At 41.5% G+C, this 19,383-nt stretch overlaps 1 protein-coding gene across 4 annotated transcripts in view; it reads right to left on the bottom strand.

Annotated features, from left to right (window-relative positions):
• UNC13B (unc-13 homolog B) overlaps positions 1 to 19,383 on the bottom strand; it is a 207,087-nt gene that overhangs the window by 17,906 nt on the left and 169,798 nt on the right. For all 4 annotated transcript variants that reach the window (XM_054517797.1, XM_036402618.2, XM_054517796.1 and 1 more), the window contains 7 exons: positions 18,383 to 18,479; positions 17,448 to 17,591; positions 17,237 to 17,314; positions 16,609 to 16,686; positions 9,529 to 9,617; positions 6,308 to 6,460; positions 4,273 to 4,396 (listed from right to left, as the gene is read on the bottom strand). In XM_054517797.1, coding sequence (XP_054373772.1) covers positions 4,273 to 4,396; positions 6,308 to 6,460; positions 9,529 to 9,617; positions 16,609 to 16,686; positions 17,237 to 17,314; positions 17,448 to 17,591; positions 18,383 to 18,479 — 763 coding nt within the window. The remainder of the gene's footprint in view (positions 1 to 4,272; positions 4,397 to 6,307; positions 6,461 to 9,528; positions 9,618 to 16,608; positions 16,687 to 17,236; positions 17,315 to 17,447; positions 17,592 to 18,382; positions 18,480 to 19,383) is intronic.

Raw genomic sequence — 19,383 nt, 5'->3', positions numbered from 1 at the left:
ACACGCTTCATGGAACAAAGCTGCTCAGATAACTCCCAGCTCTTGCACGCTAAGAAAATCCTTGTCAATCAGTGGCAATCTCTGTCAATGCATCTGCAAGGAGAAACTATTTTGCTGTTACACTGAGTTTGTCATCAGTGCTGGTAAGATCTAAAGAAAATCTGGACAACTCCTTCCTCTGCCAAATGGCATTCTTGTAAACAAGATGCCATACTCCTCAGAGAAGTTAGTTATGATGGAAAATGTACCACAAGCTCTACAGACAGCACTTATTCCAGTTGTGCCAGAGAGTGAGAACAACTGAACTTAAATTATCAGGTAGCTTTGAGAAAAGCTGCCCACAATGGAATTGATTAAAATGTCAAGGATAGAGTATGAGGACAAATTAAATCCTTATCATGAATCATGCCTAGCTCTGCAGCAAACACAGCTGGAAAGGGAATGGGCCCTCTTGCTGGTTTTCCTCGCTCTTCCATGATGTTAGTTGTACTTTCGTAAACTCTTCAGGAACAAGAAACACACCAATAGTCCACAACACACAGAGATTTTAAATTCCTTGTTAAGGGTCTGATGCTTTTTTGTTCCTTTAATGAAAGCATGCAGAGAAGAATCATCTGCTGACTCAAGTCTAATTGTTGGAAGCCAAGAGGATGGCACTGATTTACACTCCAAGTGACTCAAACCCTCAAAGCTTAACTGTCCCTATTGCTCAGCTGACAAAGTTAGGAAACAAAAGCCTACTGCAAGTTTTTTGGATTCCAGTCCTTTTTTGGAAACTGTATTATACGTGATGCTTATTTTTCTGAGACGTAACACTGAAAGGAAGTTTTATCTCACACTGTACATTTATTTCCCATATTTTTGTAATTCCTATGTTCAACAGCAATAAGATCTGATAATTTAACAGCATTTAAGTTCATTTAAAAAACTCTGTTTCATCTGGCAACGTCTGTTAGCACATATTAAGATAAAACTATTTTTTAGTTGTTGTGGTGTATTAAATCACAAAAATTGACAAAATAAGCTTAAAAGTGGGGATGAAAAGAGGAAAACAATTACCTGTCAGTACAGAGAACTAGGCACATATGCAGTTCACAGACCATAATTTTATTCAAGGCTAAGAAAGCTTTTTGTCCTCACAGAGGCAGCCTTCAACTTTTCTGCTCCAAGCTAGCACAAGGGAGAGGATTCATTTAAAATAACAGAAGTTCAGAAAGGTTTCAGAAAATCTCTTAAAGCCACACTCTCCTCCACCACAGAGCTCTGGAGCAGCTCAGGCAGATGAGCCTGAAAAACAGGCAGTCTGGAAGTCAAATGCAAATTCTGTCCTCAGCTTAAAGAAAATTTAGTTCTTATCCTGGAAGATGTTCTCATTTAGTGATGACAAGTCTGACAAGTAGAATAAAGTACAGCAGGAGCAAGCACAAACAGAGCCTCACGTGAATGGCTGCAGGGTACTATGTGAAATAAATAAAGGAGAGGCTCCAAAGGAATCACCTGGGTGTAAACTAAGCACTTCTTCTCTCACCTGACTTGTCACTGATGGCATGGTACAGTTTCATCGTAAGCAGTTAAGAAATGTATAACTATTCTGTTAATATCACCAAGCGTTGTGCACTGAACCCCAAAATACAGATTCCCAGAGTGTATATTCACTCAACCAAGACACAAGGTGTTTAATTACATGCTGGATCTTAAAATTAGTGACATGTAAATGACTTGGTGAGTTACTGGGATCATACTGCCGCTAATCTCACAAGCCACAGGCAGAGAATGCTCAGAGAAGTCACCCATCTGAAAGTCATGAAGGAGCCGCAGATCAGGTCATCAGAGTGGGAGGCTGTAAAACTGCCCTGTCCCCACTGGATCCCTCACAGTGCTAACACTTTCTCACCTGAGCCCCACACCACAGAATCTTCCAGAAGCGGACTTAAGTGGAATTGTTAAGTCTGGAGAGAGGTATTTTAAGCACTGTGCAGTGGCAGGGTCACGCAAGTGAGAGGTGAGGCAAACTGCAGGGTGACGGGAACCTTCTACCTGAGTAGAAGGTTTCCATGACCTCCATCAGAAAGACTTATGCACCTCCAGCAGTTTTGCAGAAAGAAGATAAAATATTCCATAAAAGAGATTCTTTTCTATCATGAATATCTCCTACTTCTTAAGGGCTGCACATGAGTTTTAGGACGGAAATCCCCATCAGTGGTCGTTCAAACACAGAGAGGCTCCACTAGGGCATTCTGTTGCTAAGGGCTGGGAGGAAAGTGTGTTACAGTGCCCGAGGCTATTTGTGTCTGATGTACTTGCAAAAGAAAAAAAAAAAAAAAGGAAAAAGAAAGAAAAAGGCAAGCCAAATTAGCTAAGAGCAGCTTGGCACAGAAGTAGAACAGCAGAAAGAAAGTACTGCTTCTGCCCATGCTGGCAGCCCCAAATTTTGCCTTGCCTTGCCCAGCTAGCCTTCACTGAATGATGAAAACCTGGTGGTGACAGAATAAATGGCTATGCCCCAGAGAACAGTGGAAGCAGCTCTTTGTCCTTGCAGCTCATCCAGCCTCACCACCAGTTCCCTGCTCAAGGACTGCATACAAGGCCATTTTAGTCATTGCATTGTTCGTAACTGTCTTTCTAGAAGAGCAACTCATTTCCAGTTTAGACTAGATCAGCCTCCTTGCTATCATACAACTAATTAGACATCAAGAAATCCAGCTATGAGCATTTTGTGTTATCTAGACAAGAAAGCATATGCTTCAATTTGCTTCTCCATTTGAAACTGAAATGATGGCACCAAGAAACTATGAAAAAGAACTTTAGGTGGCTTATAGCAATATCCTGCAGGTTGGAAGAATTGGCTGATCACAGTTATTGCCTCCTTCACGATACAAGTACTGAATCACTCTCCTACTCTGCCTCTGAAATCCAAAACTAGCAAGCATAAAGCTCAAACAGCTCCTCCCTAGTTTTCTCTGAGGCCCTTGATCTCAGTGATTCCATTCCAAATGGGTCATGTTAATGCTGCTTCTACATGATGATTTTAGCACCTGCCCCCAAAGACTCCTTTTTAAAAGCAATTCAACCAAGACAAAGAAATTTCACCTTTCTAAATTTATTTGCTTTTTCTTCTTTACAAATCATAAAGGCAAGCAGAAATGATTACTCCAAATCTGAGCTCAGAGAAAGCAGTCTTTAGCAAATTACACCTCATGCTAATTTCATGGTTGTAGGTATAACAGTGCACTTCATCCCAACAGTTCTATTTAAAATCATCATCATCAAGGCCAGAGACAAGGGCCTTCCCTCTCAGAGCAAGAGACACCTATAGCAAGAGGCAGGTTTGCATCACTTCCCTGGACACTGCAACCCAAGAATCCCAGTGCAGATATGTTAGGGAACTGCTGAATAATGAAAACCATTATTGTTCTACCCACCACTGGGAGAAAAGTAAGGCTGCATAACTGAGCTACAGACTGCAAGTTCACTCTAACAGCCAGATGAAAAGAAGTTCTGGATCATCTGTAAATAATGAGGTTACATCCCAAACTTCACACTGCCTCCAACTGAGTGTCATCCCCCAGAGCAGCTAGGCATGCATGACTGACATTTAATCAGTTTCTCTGGTTTCTCAGAACTGGGGAAGAGTTAATCTTCCATTGTTAAAAGCAGCACTACATTCACAACACACATTCATCCAGCATGTCCACACAGCTGAACAATTATATAAAAGACTGCCTTTGAAGAAAAACTATCTGGACTCACTTCCAACTTCCCAGCATCACAGAGAAATCCTGCCAGACAATCCTGGTATTAAAACTTTCTGTGGGGGTAAAATGGGGGATGGTTGATTTTAAAAATCAAGCTCAAATCAACCACATCTATACAGAGAGACACTCTGGCTAACATGATAGGGCAAAAGCGGCTACAGGTCATGACCGAAGGCCATGAAGCCTAACTGTTCCATAATTCCCACATACACGGACAGCTCTCCTTAGAGGATTGCAAAACACTACTCAGTGCAAACTGATACACTGGACAGAAACTCCTTTTGGATCATGGATTTTGAATTGTGTTTTCTTCTACAGCATGCTCTGTGTCTTGAAACCCTACCATAAATAGAGATGCTCCCTTTCTTTACCAACTTACAGACATGTTTTTCCATCCTCAGGCAGGCTACATGCAGACAAATTTACCTGGAGGGATGACTCACTAGGTCAGGGGGATGAGTTACACAGGCAATGGCAACACTTTCTGGTATGAGTCAGGAAGGATAAAAAGCTTTACCGTATGGTCTGTAAGAGGAGGCAGCACAATCAGCTTCTCCATGGTGTTCATTACCACCCTCCAGAGCTCTTTCAGCACCCGTTTCAACACCGTCTTTTCACACACAGTTGCAAACAGTGTCAGGCTGCAGGGAAAGAGCAGGAACTGGGTAAGTTCAAAGAGCACAATACCCAATGAAAAAGGAGCTGCATATGGAAGATTCAGTGCCCTATCCAAAGCAGTGTGTTGTAACAATTACTTTAAGGGTAAAAAAATCTTCCCTCTTCTAAAGCATAGAATGTGTGCTCACTATTGGGAGTCTAGCACTAAAAACACAAAATGGATGATTGACATTTCTGATCTCAGTAATTTCTGTTTATTATCCTGGGGATTACACAAGGTGTCACTTGGTGATAGGCAGAATAATACATGTAATAATAATTGGAATAATACATATGATCCAAATAAGAGCAGGTACCATTGAACATGATCCCTTTAAGAAGACATATTTGGTTTATAGAGTATACAGAAAAAATTATAAATATATAATAATGGGTTTTAAGCTTCAAGGGGTTACTATAATGATTTTTGATGAATACCTAAATTAACACTTTCCAGAGTGTTGTGCAGAAATTCCTGCATAGCTTCTGAAAGCTGCTGAAGTTTGCTAAATCTTTCACCTCAAAAACCACCCCAAAATATTTCTGGGACAACTCCATATTTTGTCATGACTGCATTCACCAATCACCTGCCATGAGTTTATCTGCTCTAACACAAGGAGATTTATTTCCCTATGTTTTCTTCCTTTATTATTGTACAGGCTATAAAAAAGGCCAAAAGTGCTAGAATCTCCTTTGAAACATTTGTTGAACTTCAGCATTTACTGATCACACTGTGAACAGGAACTCTGTGGCCAGTACCACTAAGACAGCTGACTCCTCTCCATTGTGTAACATCTTCTCCCAACCTCCCTTCTTCCCACAGCTGGTTAGATAGTAAATGAACAAAACAAACAGGGACAGGACTGATATGGGTGGGATGCAGGAGGCAGTAAAAAGATACTCTCCTTCTGTAAAGGAGAGAAGAAAATAATCCAAGCGTGGGTTATCATAATCAAAGTTACTTGCTCCACAGCTGGATGGCAAGCCTGTAGCAAACCACGTTCCCAATGGTACAAAGGAATATGGATTTTCAGGATTCATGAAGGTATGCATGGAAAATGATCAAATGAGAAGGCTCCTAGATGTAATGACTGCTGCAGAGAGTCACTTAGAACACAGTGACCCAAAAAAAAGACAGGATAATCAACACTAAGAGCAACTAAACCCCCTATATTTTAAAGCTGTCAAACTTCATATCTCTTGCAGCATTTATTATAAAAATTGCTGGTCATCCCTTACTAAATGAAGAACTGATGTGCATCAGCATTAAGTTTAACTTGTACAAAGATTAAAAACTGTTTCTCTTTGCAGTTCAAGACTTGGCTTGAAATTTAACTGTCCTTGTCCAGCTGAATCATGCTGCATGGTACTAATGCAACAGTTAATTAAAGCAAGGGATCAACCATGTTCACGTCCCATCATTCAGAAGCTGATTTGCTAGTCAGAACAGCAGCAGGTACGACTCGAATACACGTTTGACAGGACTATGGTACTGAGCAGAATATGTATCAAGTACATAAGCACTGTTTGCAATATGCTTGCTAATTGGCTACAATAAAATCTCTATAGGAAAAAAACCACAGCTAGAAAATTTAGAATCAGTCTTTTTCACTACTTGATCAGCAGTGTGTTTTGCTGATTGCTATAATTGCCAGAGGTAGAAAGAAGAACTGGAGTGTGCTTTGGGTCATAACTGGATTGAATGAAGGCTGAAGAGCCCATCCATGGCTTGTGAGAAGCAGATATGGGAAGAAAAGCTATTAATTCTTCTTGAAAATTTGGAGACTGGAAATCTCAGTGACAATCCAAGAACATGGAGCTATTTTCCCCTCTGCCTCATTCTTGTTCCAATCCAATGAACTGTATGTGTAGCATATATTTGAACACTCCCTTACTTTCCATCCAGGAAGTCCATCAGTGGCCTCAGGACATTATCTGCATCTTGTGCAACCGTGTTTCTGGCATTAGCAGCAGAATTTGCTGTCCCTTTCACTTGACAGAGGATATCAGACATTTGCTTGACACATTCATCAATCCGTGTCTGAAAGCTGCACAGATAGGAGAGAGGCAAAAACAATACTATTAGTGGCAGAAATACAAGGTAAAAGATTTCAAGTTCACTCAGTCTCACACTTTTCTTTCACAAGACTTGCTGCTCTTTTCCTTACTGTATTTGGTACCATGGGGCATGCTCTCCAGTTCCTTATGCCCACCACCCACACACAGCTGACCACCTCTAAACAGGAGACACAAGCATATTTGAGAGGAGTTTGTTCATTCATCTTGCAGCAAGAAATGATCCTTTCCTGACCTCAAGAAACACTGTTATCCCTAGTTCAAAGCACCCTGCTGCACCCTTTGCTTTCTCCACCACAGAGACTGGAATATCACATGGAGCAATGACAATGCATGCCCCAGGGGTCCATCAGCAGAAATCCAGTTATGACCCATCATAGCTTAAGTCTTTGAAATAACAGAGAGAGCCTGAAGGCAGGCACCAGCTTAAACCAGTCCACTGCCATACAGCCCATGCCAAGTGTCAAATTGGGATGTGGGGCTCAGCTGTGCAAAGTGCAGTCTCCCTGTAACGAAGTGACACACAAGGTATTAAAGCACAATTACTTTTCCACCTCTTCCTGCTAAGAGGAGATTCAAAATTAAATAATGCAATGATTTAAAATTATGAATAGATCAGCAGAGCTGACAACTAATCAATTCAGCAAATAAAGGAAAATGCTTTGACATTTAAAAGAACAGTTACTAACAACAGGCACTACAAGTGACATTCAACTATCCATTAATGGCACAGAGGTTTGAAGCCAGCAAGAGAAGCCAGTGTTAGGAGCTAGGGTAAAGATTTAAGAGGAGGTACAAAAGTTTGGAAGCCAGCTTTACATCTGCATAAATGACCTGAACTTCTACGTTCAAGCCACCAGGACAGCTATGGGTTGGGTGTGAGCGTCCCATGGCTCTCACCTTCCTTCTCCACCAGGTCACCTTTCCTGCTCTGCCACCTATAGCCTCGTGGTCCTTCTTGCTCAATTCTAGCTTGCCTCTCACTGGAAAAATTCCAGAGCTGTCTCCCATGTGCCCTATTTCTAGCAGAAAGAGTCCTGCAGCACTCAGCTGTGGCTGCAATGTCAGCTTAACCAGAGACCTAAGCCACATCAAATAAAAGAGCATAAAAAATTTCCTGTGCAATTAACAGTTCCTGCTCTGTCACCGGCCAATCCCACCCCACAGTTCTCCCATTGCTTCATCAATTGCAGGACCTTGCTTCAAGATGCTTTAAACCCTTCCAGGTCAAGGATGGAAAATAACAATGGCCTCATGGATAAAATGTGCTATGAGTGAAAATGGTTGCCAATTTTAGGAAAAATAATAGATCAGTTACTGTGGCAACAGGTTCACCTGAAAGTGAAGCTTGTGTAAATGTACAGCTTAACAGGAGCCCTCGGCAGCAGCAAGCTAAAAAAACAACTTCACCTATGCTGTCAGATGGGGCCTGCTGCTCCCTAATTCCTCCAGGAATTCCTTCCTTCACTCCTACAGCCTTCAAGAACAAACAGGAGCTAGCCTTGCATGAAGGATAAACCCTACCAAGACTTATCTCCTCTCAAAGTAGAAAATGCTTCTGTGTCCAGACGAAATCCTCTCTCAGCACAAGGGTAGCGAGGCTCTCTGGACATATGCTGCCTTCTCATCAAGTACAGCTAATCTCACACAGATGAAGGAGAGTTAAGATCTGCAGTGTCAGGTATGCACAGAGGTGAAAGAGTAACTGTTTACAGACTCTGCACAGACTATTGCGGATATCTGCCTTATCTCCTAAGTTTATATCCTTTAGGAGATCATGCTTGTATAGTGAACTGCAGCTCTACTTTTCACTCTCTAAGACTGTTAAAGAATAAATTAAGCACCTGAGACATCTGACTGGCTGCATCTCTGGCTGGCTCATCTCTCTAAAACACTACCCGATATGTACACTGATACTGGATAATCTCTTTAAATCACATTATCATATGTCAAGATTGTCCCCAAATTGTTTTGTAGCAATGGCACCATGGAGACAATATTCAGATTAAAAGAATTCACCTCCCTAATCATTATTTCTCAGTCACTCTGTGCCTAATTATGAACTTTACTGATTCCATTCAGTTACAGTTTGAGTCTTTCCATTTCTTGCTGAAGCACTGGCCATGGGAACTGCTCACTTATCTCCCTGCTTAGCTTTGTGCGGTGAAATTCAAACAGTCTTTGACAAATCCCACTATAATTTTTTAGCCATAAGAATTGCAAACCTGTCGACCCCATGAGGCCAAGTTGGTACAATTTTCTCTGCCTAGCCCATGTTCGAGCTACACTACATTCTTGCCTGCATTAATCCTGTTATGCAGCACAACATGAAATGAATGGGATTTGTAATGGGAAGTGGTTGTTTTCAAAGATCAGTCAGGAGTTCTGTATTTTAGATTTCACTTAACTGACATGCTCTGTAGTTCACTACAGAAGTCTTATAATGTTGAGCTCATTTTATCCAGAGGTAAATGAAAACATGATTTGCAATAAAATTTACTTCTCATCAATTACTCTGGCATTGCTTAAGACAGCTCCCTGAAACACTAGATAACATTTGCAGAAGCTTTAGAACAGGTCAATCTCAGATTCTAAACCTGCTTCCTTCTTATTCCAGTATTCATTTAACAATCAGAAATCAATCAGCTGTTTCATACATTTAGAGCAGAATGTTTAAACAAGAATGCTGCTCCATAAACACTAAGCTGGAAACTGCTTTTTGAGCAGTAAAGGAGCAGGAAATTCTGTTACTGACAAGTACTACTTACTGAAAAAAAAAATCACTCTGTGTAATTCAAATACATTTCACAGTTGAGAGATCTCTGTGCTACATTTCCAAGCAGAGAAATACAGGAAGAGAAAGACTTCAAAAATGTTTCTCACTTCTATAGATAGTCTCTGTATATTAAAGACCATAAATTTAGGAAAAAAAGAAAAATACAATGCAGTTCACAGGAGTTTCTTTTCTTTCATAACCTGACTAAATGAGATTAGATAAAATAAAGGAATGCTTCAAAGACAAGGACTTTTTAGTACTGACCTGTTACCAAACACTGCACTGAGCTCATCCAAAACATTGTTCAGCTTCACCTGGAGCTCTTTGAGATGGTCACTTGCTTCTGCATCCAACTGTGGATGAAAAAAAAACCATTTAAGTTTGAACACAGAGGGCAGTCCGCTGTCCTCTGCAGTGCTTCTCTTCACTGTTGGGGCTACACTTAATAAGCAGGTGAACTATCCCCACTGGACTCTCCCAGGTAGGATGCTCTCCTCCACTGCGTGTTGCTGCTGCTACAGAAGCTGTGAAACAGTCAGCAGATATTTGCCTAAAAAGCAGCAAGTAATTTCCCCAGGCTCCCATAACCCTTCAATATCCTTCCTGATGTTTGTGAAGTTGAGGAAGAAAGGGAATGTGAACTCCCTGTGGCCAAGAGTGTACTAGGGCTGAGAATCCATCAAGTGCTGTGCTTTGCCCTGGGCTCACAGGTCATGTCACCCCTCTGAGTCTAGAAGAACACAGGGCTCTGCAGACTGGCTGTTACTACTTGTGCATTTCTCCATGTATGATCTTGAAAGAAGCTATTTCACCTTCCTTCCTGCCATCAAGTATTTTAACTGAAGATTGACTCAGTCACTGCTTTCAGAAGGTTGGACCCCAGCTATTTTGAAAATCTGGCCACAATATCATGGCAGGAGCTGTTGTGCACTTTTGTTGATCATTTTTGGAAAGTAAAATCTCAGCTACTGGTATTGAGCAAACATAGCTCTATCCGCACATGGAACCAGACAGAGCTTTTTGTACTACACAAGTGTTTGGAGGAAAACAAAAAATAAGTTCCCCAAGCACTACATGAATGCTGTTGACATCTTGGCAGGTTCTGTAAGGAAGTGCTTCCTCCATTCTTATCAGTGCAAAGCCACCTGTTTTTAAATTGAACATGATTTGCAGAGTCTTGTATTCCAGCTCCCCTCCAGCCATCACCCCTCCAGCCTCACACGAGCCACTTCTGAGCAACATACCTGTGTGTACACTTAGCAACACAGGATGAATGCTTTGGCATCATTTGCTCATAAAAAGTAACTTGTAAAACAGATTTGCCTGTGTAGGCAAGCAAGACGTTTGTAAAACAAAAAGCTTCCTCCTAGGCAGAGCATCTCTTTAGGAATGTAATGAGCCGGGTACCAGTACCGTGGTTAAAAATCAGTTTAGACTTTTATGGTATATCCATCTATACAGGATTTGAACACGACAGGAGTTCCCACCTCTAAAATCAGTGCTGAAGCCCTCTTCATATTGCTTCAGCATCTGTCAGAGAAAGCCGAGCCTTAGGGGATTTGGAATCTGATCTGCTCATTTTCCTGTTGTAAGCTGGCATGGAAAATTGACTCTATTATGCATTTGAACCTGTGCTAATGAAACTTCTGGATCAGAATTTTAAAAGTAATTAAAGTAAGAACCAACAATCAAGCAAATGATGATTACTTAGGCGTTGTAACTTTAGGCATTGCTGCCTCTGATTATTTTTCCCTTATTAAAGTAAATTTCTTTTCCTATCATCTTTGTAACACTCTTGCTCTGACGGCAGAAGGAAGCTAATGTCATGACAATCAGCATTCATTCTAGCAAAGCTTGTAGGTAACAAAATAAAAACAGCATTTGGTGGTGGTGGTTTCTCTTGCCCTTACATTAATCCTTCCCTCCTACTGCGTAAAGGCACAATGAGTCACAAGCTGCCTGATTTGCTCTACTATTAATGGCACTGAATTGCCCTCTGATTTCAGCCATTTCTGACAGATTTGAGTTAGGACCAGTTCATGATTCATCAAAACATTTCAATTAACTGCTTTTCCAGTCAGGGGAAAAAAAAAAGCCAGAAGAATTTAGCATAAGACAAGTATTCTTCACTATTCACTTCTACTTCTTTATAAGCTATCAGATGCAGAGCCTAGATGATGTTTGAGGTCAGGATCAATAACTTGTTGCCCTGGTTCATGAACTGCACAATCAATGATTTATTTTCCTGTGAAGTGGCCTGGAGAGCTCCCTGGCTACCTCTAAGCTTTCCCCTCACTGTTGTATTTCACTGCAAACTGATCATCCTCATAGCAAATGCATTGTTGTCCCAGTACTGCAGAAGAGACAGCTGACACAATGCTTTGCCAAGGGGACGAGCTCCATTATCTGTGGTAAAGAACTCTCACTACTCCAGAACATGAGCTCACACACAGCTCGCTGGGTACAACTGGCAAGACAGCTGCCCACATCTAACTTTTAGGTGCCCAGCCTCATCCTCAGGAAGCCAAACCCTGGTAGTAAGCATTCTGGTTCAGCATCCACAAAGTTCCCTGTCATGCTAGAAAAGCTGTTGTTTTCTGAGCAACTGCTTCTAGAGAGCAAGGACTCCGCATAACACATTACTGATGGTTAATGCTTAGGCACTGGCCTGCTTTGGCTCAAAAGCAAAGTCTGGGGAATTATCTGAGTGTGATATAAGTTCATTAGGAAGGTGCTGGTAGGTGTGTACTGCTGTTTCCCACACATAAATCACATGTCAGTTACTGAGTACTGCAGCATGTGGTATTAACTGCAAACTTGGCCAATGTGGTGAAGCACTGATAAGAGTGCTTAAATGAACCCACAACAGTGTTGCTGTTGCTGCTCAGTCAATGAATTTTAAGCATATCAGCTATCACTGATAGCAGGAAATGTACTTGGACTTCATGATAAATCTGGCTGGTATAGCAGAAAAGAGGATTCGGCAGCTGGGTCACTGACACATGTCACATCCACACCCTTTCTCTCAGAGCTTATGATCTCCATTCTGTGGGTATATGAGAGATAATTCAGAGGAAGAATGAAAAGTTCTCTGTGCAAAACATGGGCCAGTAGCCACAGTGAGGTGGCTTCTGATCTCTGAGCAAATGTTTCAGTTCCAGTAGAAATAATGGCTGGCATAGCTACAGTTCTGTGTCTGAGGCTAAATGTGTGATGCTGAAAACTGAGGTGCAAGAGGGAAAAGCTAATCCTGTATTTAAACTTCAGGGAAGAAATCAAGTCTCCGTTAATTTTCTGGAAATATTTGGGACTTGGCTTTTGAGATAATCTGGGCTTCAAAGTCTCATCTGAACCCATTTAGAGGTGGAACCTCAAGTCCTCTGCTCATCTGAATGGTGGCATTTATACAGAAGTGCTATCAACTTGAATTTAGGATAATCTTCTCATCCTTTCCTCATGCATGAAAAAGAACCCCTGAGCCTAAGAATTTGCAGTGATGGGCTTCCAAATTTTCCAGGAGATGGAACTAGTTCTTCTTTGGTTTCCACACACACTGGTGAAGTGTGAGTGGCCAGAACTGGAAGGCTTCTCTGTCAGTGATGTAGGTGGAGAGACATGACTCTTGCCTCCTAGAAAGCTAAAGATGTTAATCAATTTGTATCTATAAAAGGCAGAGACTTTATGAAATCATCAGGTCTGATCTGGCATATCAGCAGCTGAAGAATTATGCCCTGCTAACATATTTTAGCTTTAGCAAGTTATGGAGTTCATCTGCCTCCAGTTTGAAGCTGCGGATTTTTGGTCTGCCTCCCTCCACCAGCCCCTGGGAGCTCAGCAGATCCAACTCCCCTTTAAGGACATGCACTGAATTTTCAGGCATCTCCCCATTTTCCTGCAGGATTCAAGAGTAAGAAACATGGAGCACTGAATCCAAACAATAGCTGCCAACTTCTCAAACACTAGGACAGCCTTAGCTATGGCATGTGGGATGCTAAAGAGGAGCAAACACTAGATATCACAAATCCTTTGAGCATATTTCTATGTAAGTCTTGGCTGCTTCTAAGCTGTCCTGCAATTTGTTATTCAGGTGGTGAACTTAGGATTTAAAATGTGGGCTCACCCTGGCAAAGCATTAAGAGGAGAGTTTCCTGAAGCTTTAATTGTGAAGATTAGTTTGAAGCCAAAGGCATGAAAATTGCATGATGACAATATGCTGCTGCTCAGCAGCTAATTTCTTGGGTTCCTTAGGCAGTGCTTGTCTCTGATACTCAGCTCACATGCTTCCCTTGCGGAAAAAAGGTGTAGAAATGTTTTAAACCAGTCTTTCACACTACATCTAGACTCCAGCAGTGTGCAGTGCAGTACAGCACCTTTTAATTTCACTGCCATGAGTTCATTACTCATGAAAAGCTAAGCAAAATTATGGACTGCAGGCTGAAGTCTGATGGAAAACCACAGAGCTGGGTAGAAAATGCAAGTCACGTTAGGTTTTATTAGGTAAAGTATGAATAATTAAATAAATGGGGCCAAGTTCAGGCAAACACTACCACTGAATGTGTGTAGCCCATCCCAGCAGAGACCTAAATTATAATCTCTGCTCTGCTGCTGTATTGGGGATGGTTCAGAGAAATAAAAGGTTTCAAAAGATATCCAGGACTCACCCTCCAGTTTCACACTTTTCATTATGCTTTTAATGCTATCTGCCACTTCATAAATACTGCCTTTCCAACACATGCCTTTGGGATGTCTGAGAATGCTCCCGAGTCATGATGAAACAGTTTTGATCCCATGAGATCAATACAGCTCAGAAGGGAAAGAAAAGCATTTATCTTAATTCCTAAAATTTATTTTAGGTAGTTTTCACTCTGTATGCATATCTGTTTACATCTATATATATTTGCCTTGACCCAAGGGAATCCCTCCAAAGAGAGCTTTCTAAAGCTCTGCTGCTGTCCTTACTGCTTCTGAGTAGTAATGTTCACAGACCACATGATGTTGACATTAAACTCAGAGATGCTGGGCAATTTTTGCCCTGTTTTGAGTACTACAGTTCAGAAAAGAATAAGAAAAGTGAGGGAAAAGGTACCATAACTCAATGGGGGCAGCAGGTGGAGGAGAATGTAAAGAAAGGCACTATATCCAGGGCCCAATCTCAATAAATAGTATTGGGCAAGCACCTGTGTTCCATGTTATGCCACTACACTGCAGGGTGACCACAGGTGAGCCCTGTCCCTTCATTTCCCTCACTCCAAAAGGGAATAAGTGACCTGAATTTCCCTAGGGGTGTGTTCTAGACCCACTGGCAAAGAACACCACATAGCAGCAGTATTTCAGAGCTTTCCAGAACTGTGCAGTGCTACAGCTACAGCTGCAGATCGAGACGGATCTGGGAACCAGAAGCAGATGAAGCCACAAGCACACAGTAACTGAACCCAGTCCGAAGGTCTGGCTGCACACATGGCACAAGTAACACACTTGCCACAGGAACAACAGAATATTTGGTACCTGGCTCTCAAGAACACCTTTGAGAACACAAGAAGTTTAACAGCTGAACACCAGGACATACCACTATGCTAGTTTCTTACTCTCCCAAGGAAGTTTTTTTGGATAGAGCAGTCAGGATAATGCTTACTTTTGTGCAAGCTACTGTGTCATGGACAGATGACCATAGAAAAAATCTGCCACAGAAATTAAGAACTGTCCTTCCTGAAGGAGGATAGAACCCAGAGATGCATTTCCAGTCAGTTCTATTGTCAAAACTGTTATCTCACCTATTGTTACCCAATTGTCAGGTTCAATCTGCAGCCAATAGACTAGATGCAAACTAGGACAAGACCTTGTTTACTCTAGCAAAACAGAGAACCTGGCAGTTTTTGAGTCAAGAAGCAATGTACTACACAGTCACCAAGCAGGAAACCCCCGGGGACAGCAGATAGTGCAGGCACCTAACACAACACAATTTATTTCTGGTGATCAGTGGCAGCCCTATGAAGTGCAATAAGCACCATTTGAAAAGAAAATGAAAAAAACAAAACAAAACAAAAACCCCACAGCTTCTTACTGTGTTTGCCACATTTCTTCCTGTTTTACTCTTCACTGTCTGGGTTTCTCTCCCCTTCCAGTCTTTTGATTCCAAGGTACAGGGGAAATAGTGGGTTCATTACTCCTTTTTTACCTTACTTATACCTCCAGTGGAAGGTTTTAAAGGGTAGAATGCAGAGAAGGGACTTAGTCTAGGGACAGTAGCCAATAACCTCAAGAAACACCTTTTTACACCATTTATTTAATACAGTATCAAGGGATATTTTCAATTTTAAACATAGAGAAAGCCTACTTAATGGCAACCACTACAGAAAATAGTAGCAAACTGATTCCTTAAAGGAAATTATACGCACAGGCATTAAACTTTAATAGGCCACTTCACAAACATTTCATCACAAGTTTATTATTTCCCAAAAATGAGTATTTAGCTACTGCTGCTATTACAGCAGGAAGCATATAATGCTAGTTCTTGATGCAGGACTCAGAAATTAGGATTATTGAGGTGACATGTGAAAGAATGACAGCAGTTTTCCTTGCCTCATGGGGTAAATCTATTTGTTGAGATTTTTGCCACTTCACAGAATTCTGCCACTGAGCACAAGCAAGACTTAGAAAAGCAAAACAGGCAAAAACTGAGCTGTCCATCAGCAAAGCTGACTTTTCTCTTGGCGTACAGGTCATAGCACAGATTCTATCACAACACAACCAAAGAAAATGCACTTGAAAATAATTTTTCCTAACATCAGCATCAGCAGGCTTTTCTTCATCTTCCTGAATCTTGAAAAGCAATGAAAAAAGAAGAGAAAAAAAAATACATATATTACAGCAGAACAAAAACAGTGACCTGGAGGAGTAAAATATTATTTCTGTAAAAATTACCATCTCATAACAAATGGACACATGCGACTATCCCTCAAAACATGAGCAGAGAACTCATTTGCATGTCTGTAATGTATTACATACTGGACATTTCATGCTAAAGGCACTGTCCCACATTTATATGACATCTAAAATTATTCAATGCCCACAGTACTGAGACTCCACCAGCCACGCCCATGGGAGCACAATAGCCAATCTTTCCTTTTCTATGCTATTCTGTGCTCCAAAATGTTTGTTCCAGCATTTGATGACAGATTTCGTTGGGAAGCCTTCAGTCATGGCTGTCTCCCCACACTTACAGGTGCCAGGTGTCCCAAGGCTCTCCTCATGACTGCAGTCTTCAAGAACCAATATGATGCAAACAACCCAGCAACAACAGTGCAGGAGGAATGAGGATAACACTCGGATTCTGAACTCTCTTACCTCTTTACCACCCATGGCTTCAAACATCTTCTCCAGCTGCACCCGCAGTTGTTGGATGTTGTTCATCAGGATGCAAGGCTGAAGGGACAAAACCAGATGATTGCTCAGGATGCCAACACACTGTCACCAGTGGGAGACTTTGTGCCTCAACTCCCTTTCCCAAGTACCACCAGATCTGAGAGTTACATAGGAGGCACTTCATGCAGAGATTTCAGCTGTCACATGTATTTTAAAAAATAATTTTTAAAAAATTCATTTTTTTCCAGCTTGAAATGGTATGGTCAGTTCCCATTTGCAAAATACCCAGATGAACAGATCTCTCTAAGTACCAGACCTACAGAGCAATTGTGCCCACTTCTGTTTTTTTTTAATCACACAACACAGGCAGTGTGGAAGTTAATTTCGAGGGGACCCAACAGCCTCCAAACCTTGTGTATGTATCATCTTCAGGACCTGTTTTTATTTTAGGTCCAAGCCAGAATTCAAACTTCAGAAGCATCCAGATGATGATAAAAAACAACACTGAAAATATTTACACCATCACCATAGCCAGGTGCAATGTGAGTCTGGTTTCATCAGGACAATTACATGATTCTTTGAGGGAAAAGGGAAGCTCAGCATAACTCACCAGTTTCTCCTTGGAACAGTAGGACTCAAAGCTCTTGGAGAGTATGTCAGCATACTGCATCAGCACTTTTCCAATAGTCTGTGAAGAAAAGACATGAGCATTGTTACTTGTCCTCTACCACTGCAGAAGAACTCCAGGAAGCAGAAAAAAAAAACCTACTGTCTTACAGCACATTAAGAAAAGATAAACATCTGGATGCTGAGGGTATTACCTTTGCAAACCTCCTGTTGTAGTGGGCAACAATGACAGGGTCTGGGCACTCCAGCTTCTTAATGATCTCAAAGCTCTGGTTGAGCTGGGTGAACACATCCACCACCGAGCAAGAGAACAGAGCGTGCTCGGATGTTTGCTGGAACTAAAACAGAAGCACAGAGAATCACTGTCAAATGGAAAGATCTGAAATAAACCCACCCATGGGTGTTTCCATCATCTGCCACACTGAAGGCAGAGTAACTTTACCAAAACCTACATCTTCCTCAGAATTAGTCAAAAACTCTTAAGAAGACCTAGAGGAGACAAATAGCCTTTTTTGGTTGGATTATAAATTTACTGTCCTTCACTATGATCATGACAAGCACCAGGGAAATGTATGATGATGTTGAGATCCTTAATGCAATGCATGGTTTGCCTGCCAGTTAATGAGGAAAGAAGGAGAGAGTAAAGAGCTATTTTAATTTTTTTTTTTTTAGATTTAGCTATTAAACAGAATGTTGCATGAGTATCACAGACTACAGTGCCAAGAGTCACTGAATAACAGGAAAGCTCTTCTCTGCATTGGCAATACTCAGCAAATTAAGAGTAAGATTGGTCTGTCAGTGGATTAAGGTCACATTCTCACTGCATGACTAAGTACATGCTAAGTGCCTCAATTTTCAATTTCAATTACTTCTCCCTAACAGAGAGAGCTGAGAGAGCACCAGACCACTGGCTGACAGATTAACAGCAGCAGAACAGACAAAAATAAGCGATATGCACCTTGCTATTAAAAAGTTCTCTGTGACCTGTAAAGTACTAAAATAAATGAGTTTCCCAGTTGTTTAGGTAGCAAAAAGGACCACATCCTCCATTTATAAGACAGTTGAATTTATACTGTTTTATTTGGTTCTGTGCACTGTATGATGTAGCACCAAGTAGTGACCTACATACCCCATCTTTTTTATCTCTCTCCAGAGCACCGTGCAGGAAATCTAAGGAAACATCTTCATTTTCATCCAGCCACTGCATCACAAACTGCTCAAACCACCTGCAGGGGAGCAAAGATAGCAAGTTACAGCAGGAAGAGGAGCACCCAATGCCAGCAAGCCTTGTCAGATGTCTGAATGCTGCTGCCCATGTGTGCAGTTCAAGTTCCCAAATATACTTGCACCTCTACACAAGTTAACAGGGCCTGTTACCATCACTTGGGCTGGTTCTGAGCTGTTTTTGTCCTTCTTCCTGTCTTTTCTCTTTTTGGTACCTTCCCCTTCAGCCCCCCTGAGAGCCACCTTTAACTTTGCTTCACCTCAAAGCACTTTGTCATGTTTTTCCCTTCCATCCACGTGCCAGAGAGCACAAGACCTCCAGACCCACAGGCACCTGTCCTGCTGCTCACTTGGGTGTACCAAACAGGCAGTGTGAAAATAGGCAAGCTGAGAAGCAGCTTCAGTGATGGGATCTGACAGCTGGTTGCTCTGTCATCAGCTCCAAGGGACACACACAGTACAAAAGGGTGTGTGTGTGTTTTTGTTGCCTGTGTTTAAGCAGTAACATAGCACTTACAGCCTTATTTATGTGTCTGTCTAGAGGTTGTTGCATGCAAGTGCCAACACAGCACAGCTGAAGCAAATCTTCATTTCAAATATTACTAAACAGCATTCACAAACGAGAGAAAGAAGTGTCCACGTGTATTTCAGTCCAAACAAAAGATTATTATATGAGTTTTAAAGAGTACAGCCTTCTCTACACAGGCAGCTGTGTTCATAGAGATTGTGCTAATTGTGGGCTGAGTTTGCAAAGAACATGAAAGCACGTGCCAGACATGAGAGGGAGATCAAGAGCAAATTCACAGGCAGAGCATACTAGATAGCCTTAAATAATCTCTACACTTTGAAATATAAAGCACATCAATGCTAATATTGGAAATTGTAACTGACACAGTGTTAAAATGC

This window comes from Molothrus ater, chromosome Z (genome assembly GCF_012460135.2).
Source record: "Molothrus ater isolate BHLD 08-10-18 breed brown headed cowbird chromosome Z, BPBGC_Mater_1.1, whole genome shotgun sequence".
Taxonomy (NCBI): Eukaryota; Metazoa; Chordata; class Aves; order Passeriformes; family Icteridae; genus Molothrus; species Molothrus ater.
This window is presented reverse-complemented; position numbering and strand designations above follow the sequence as displayed.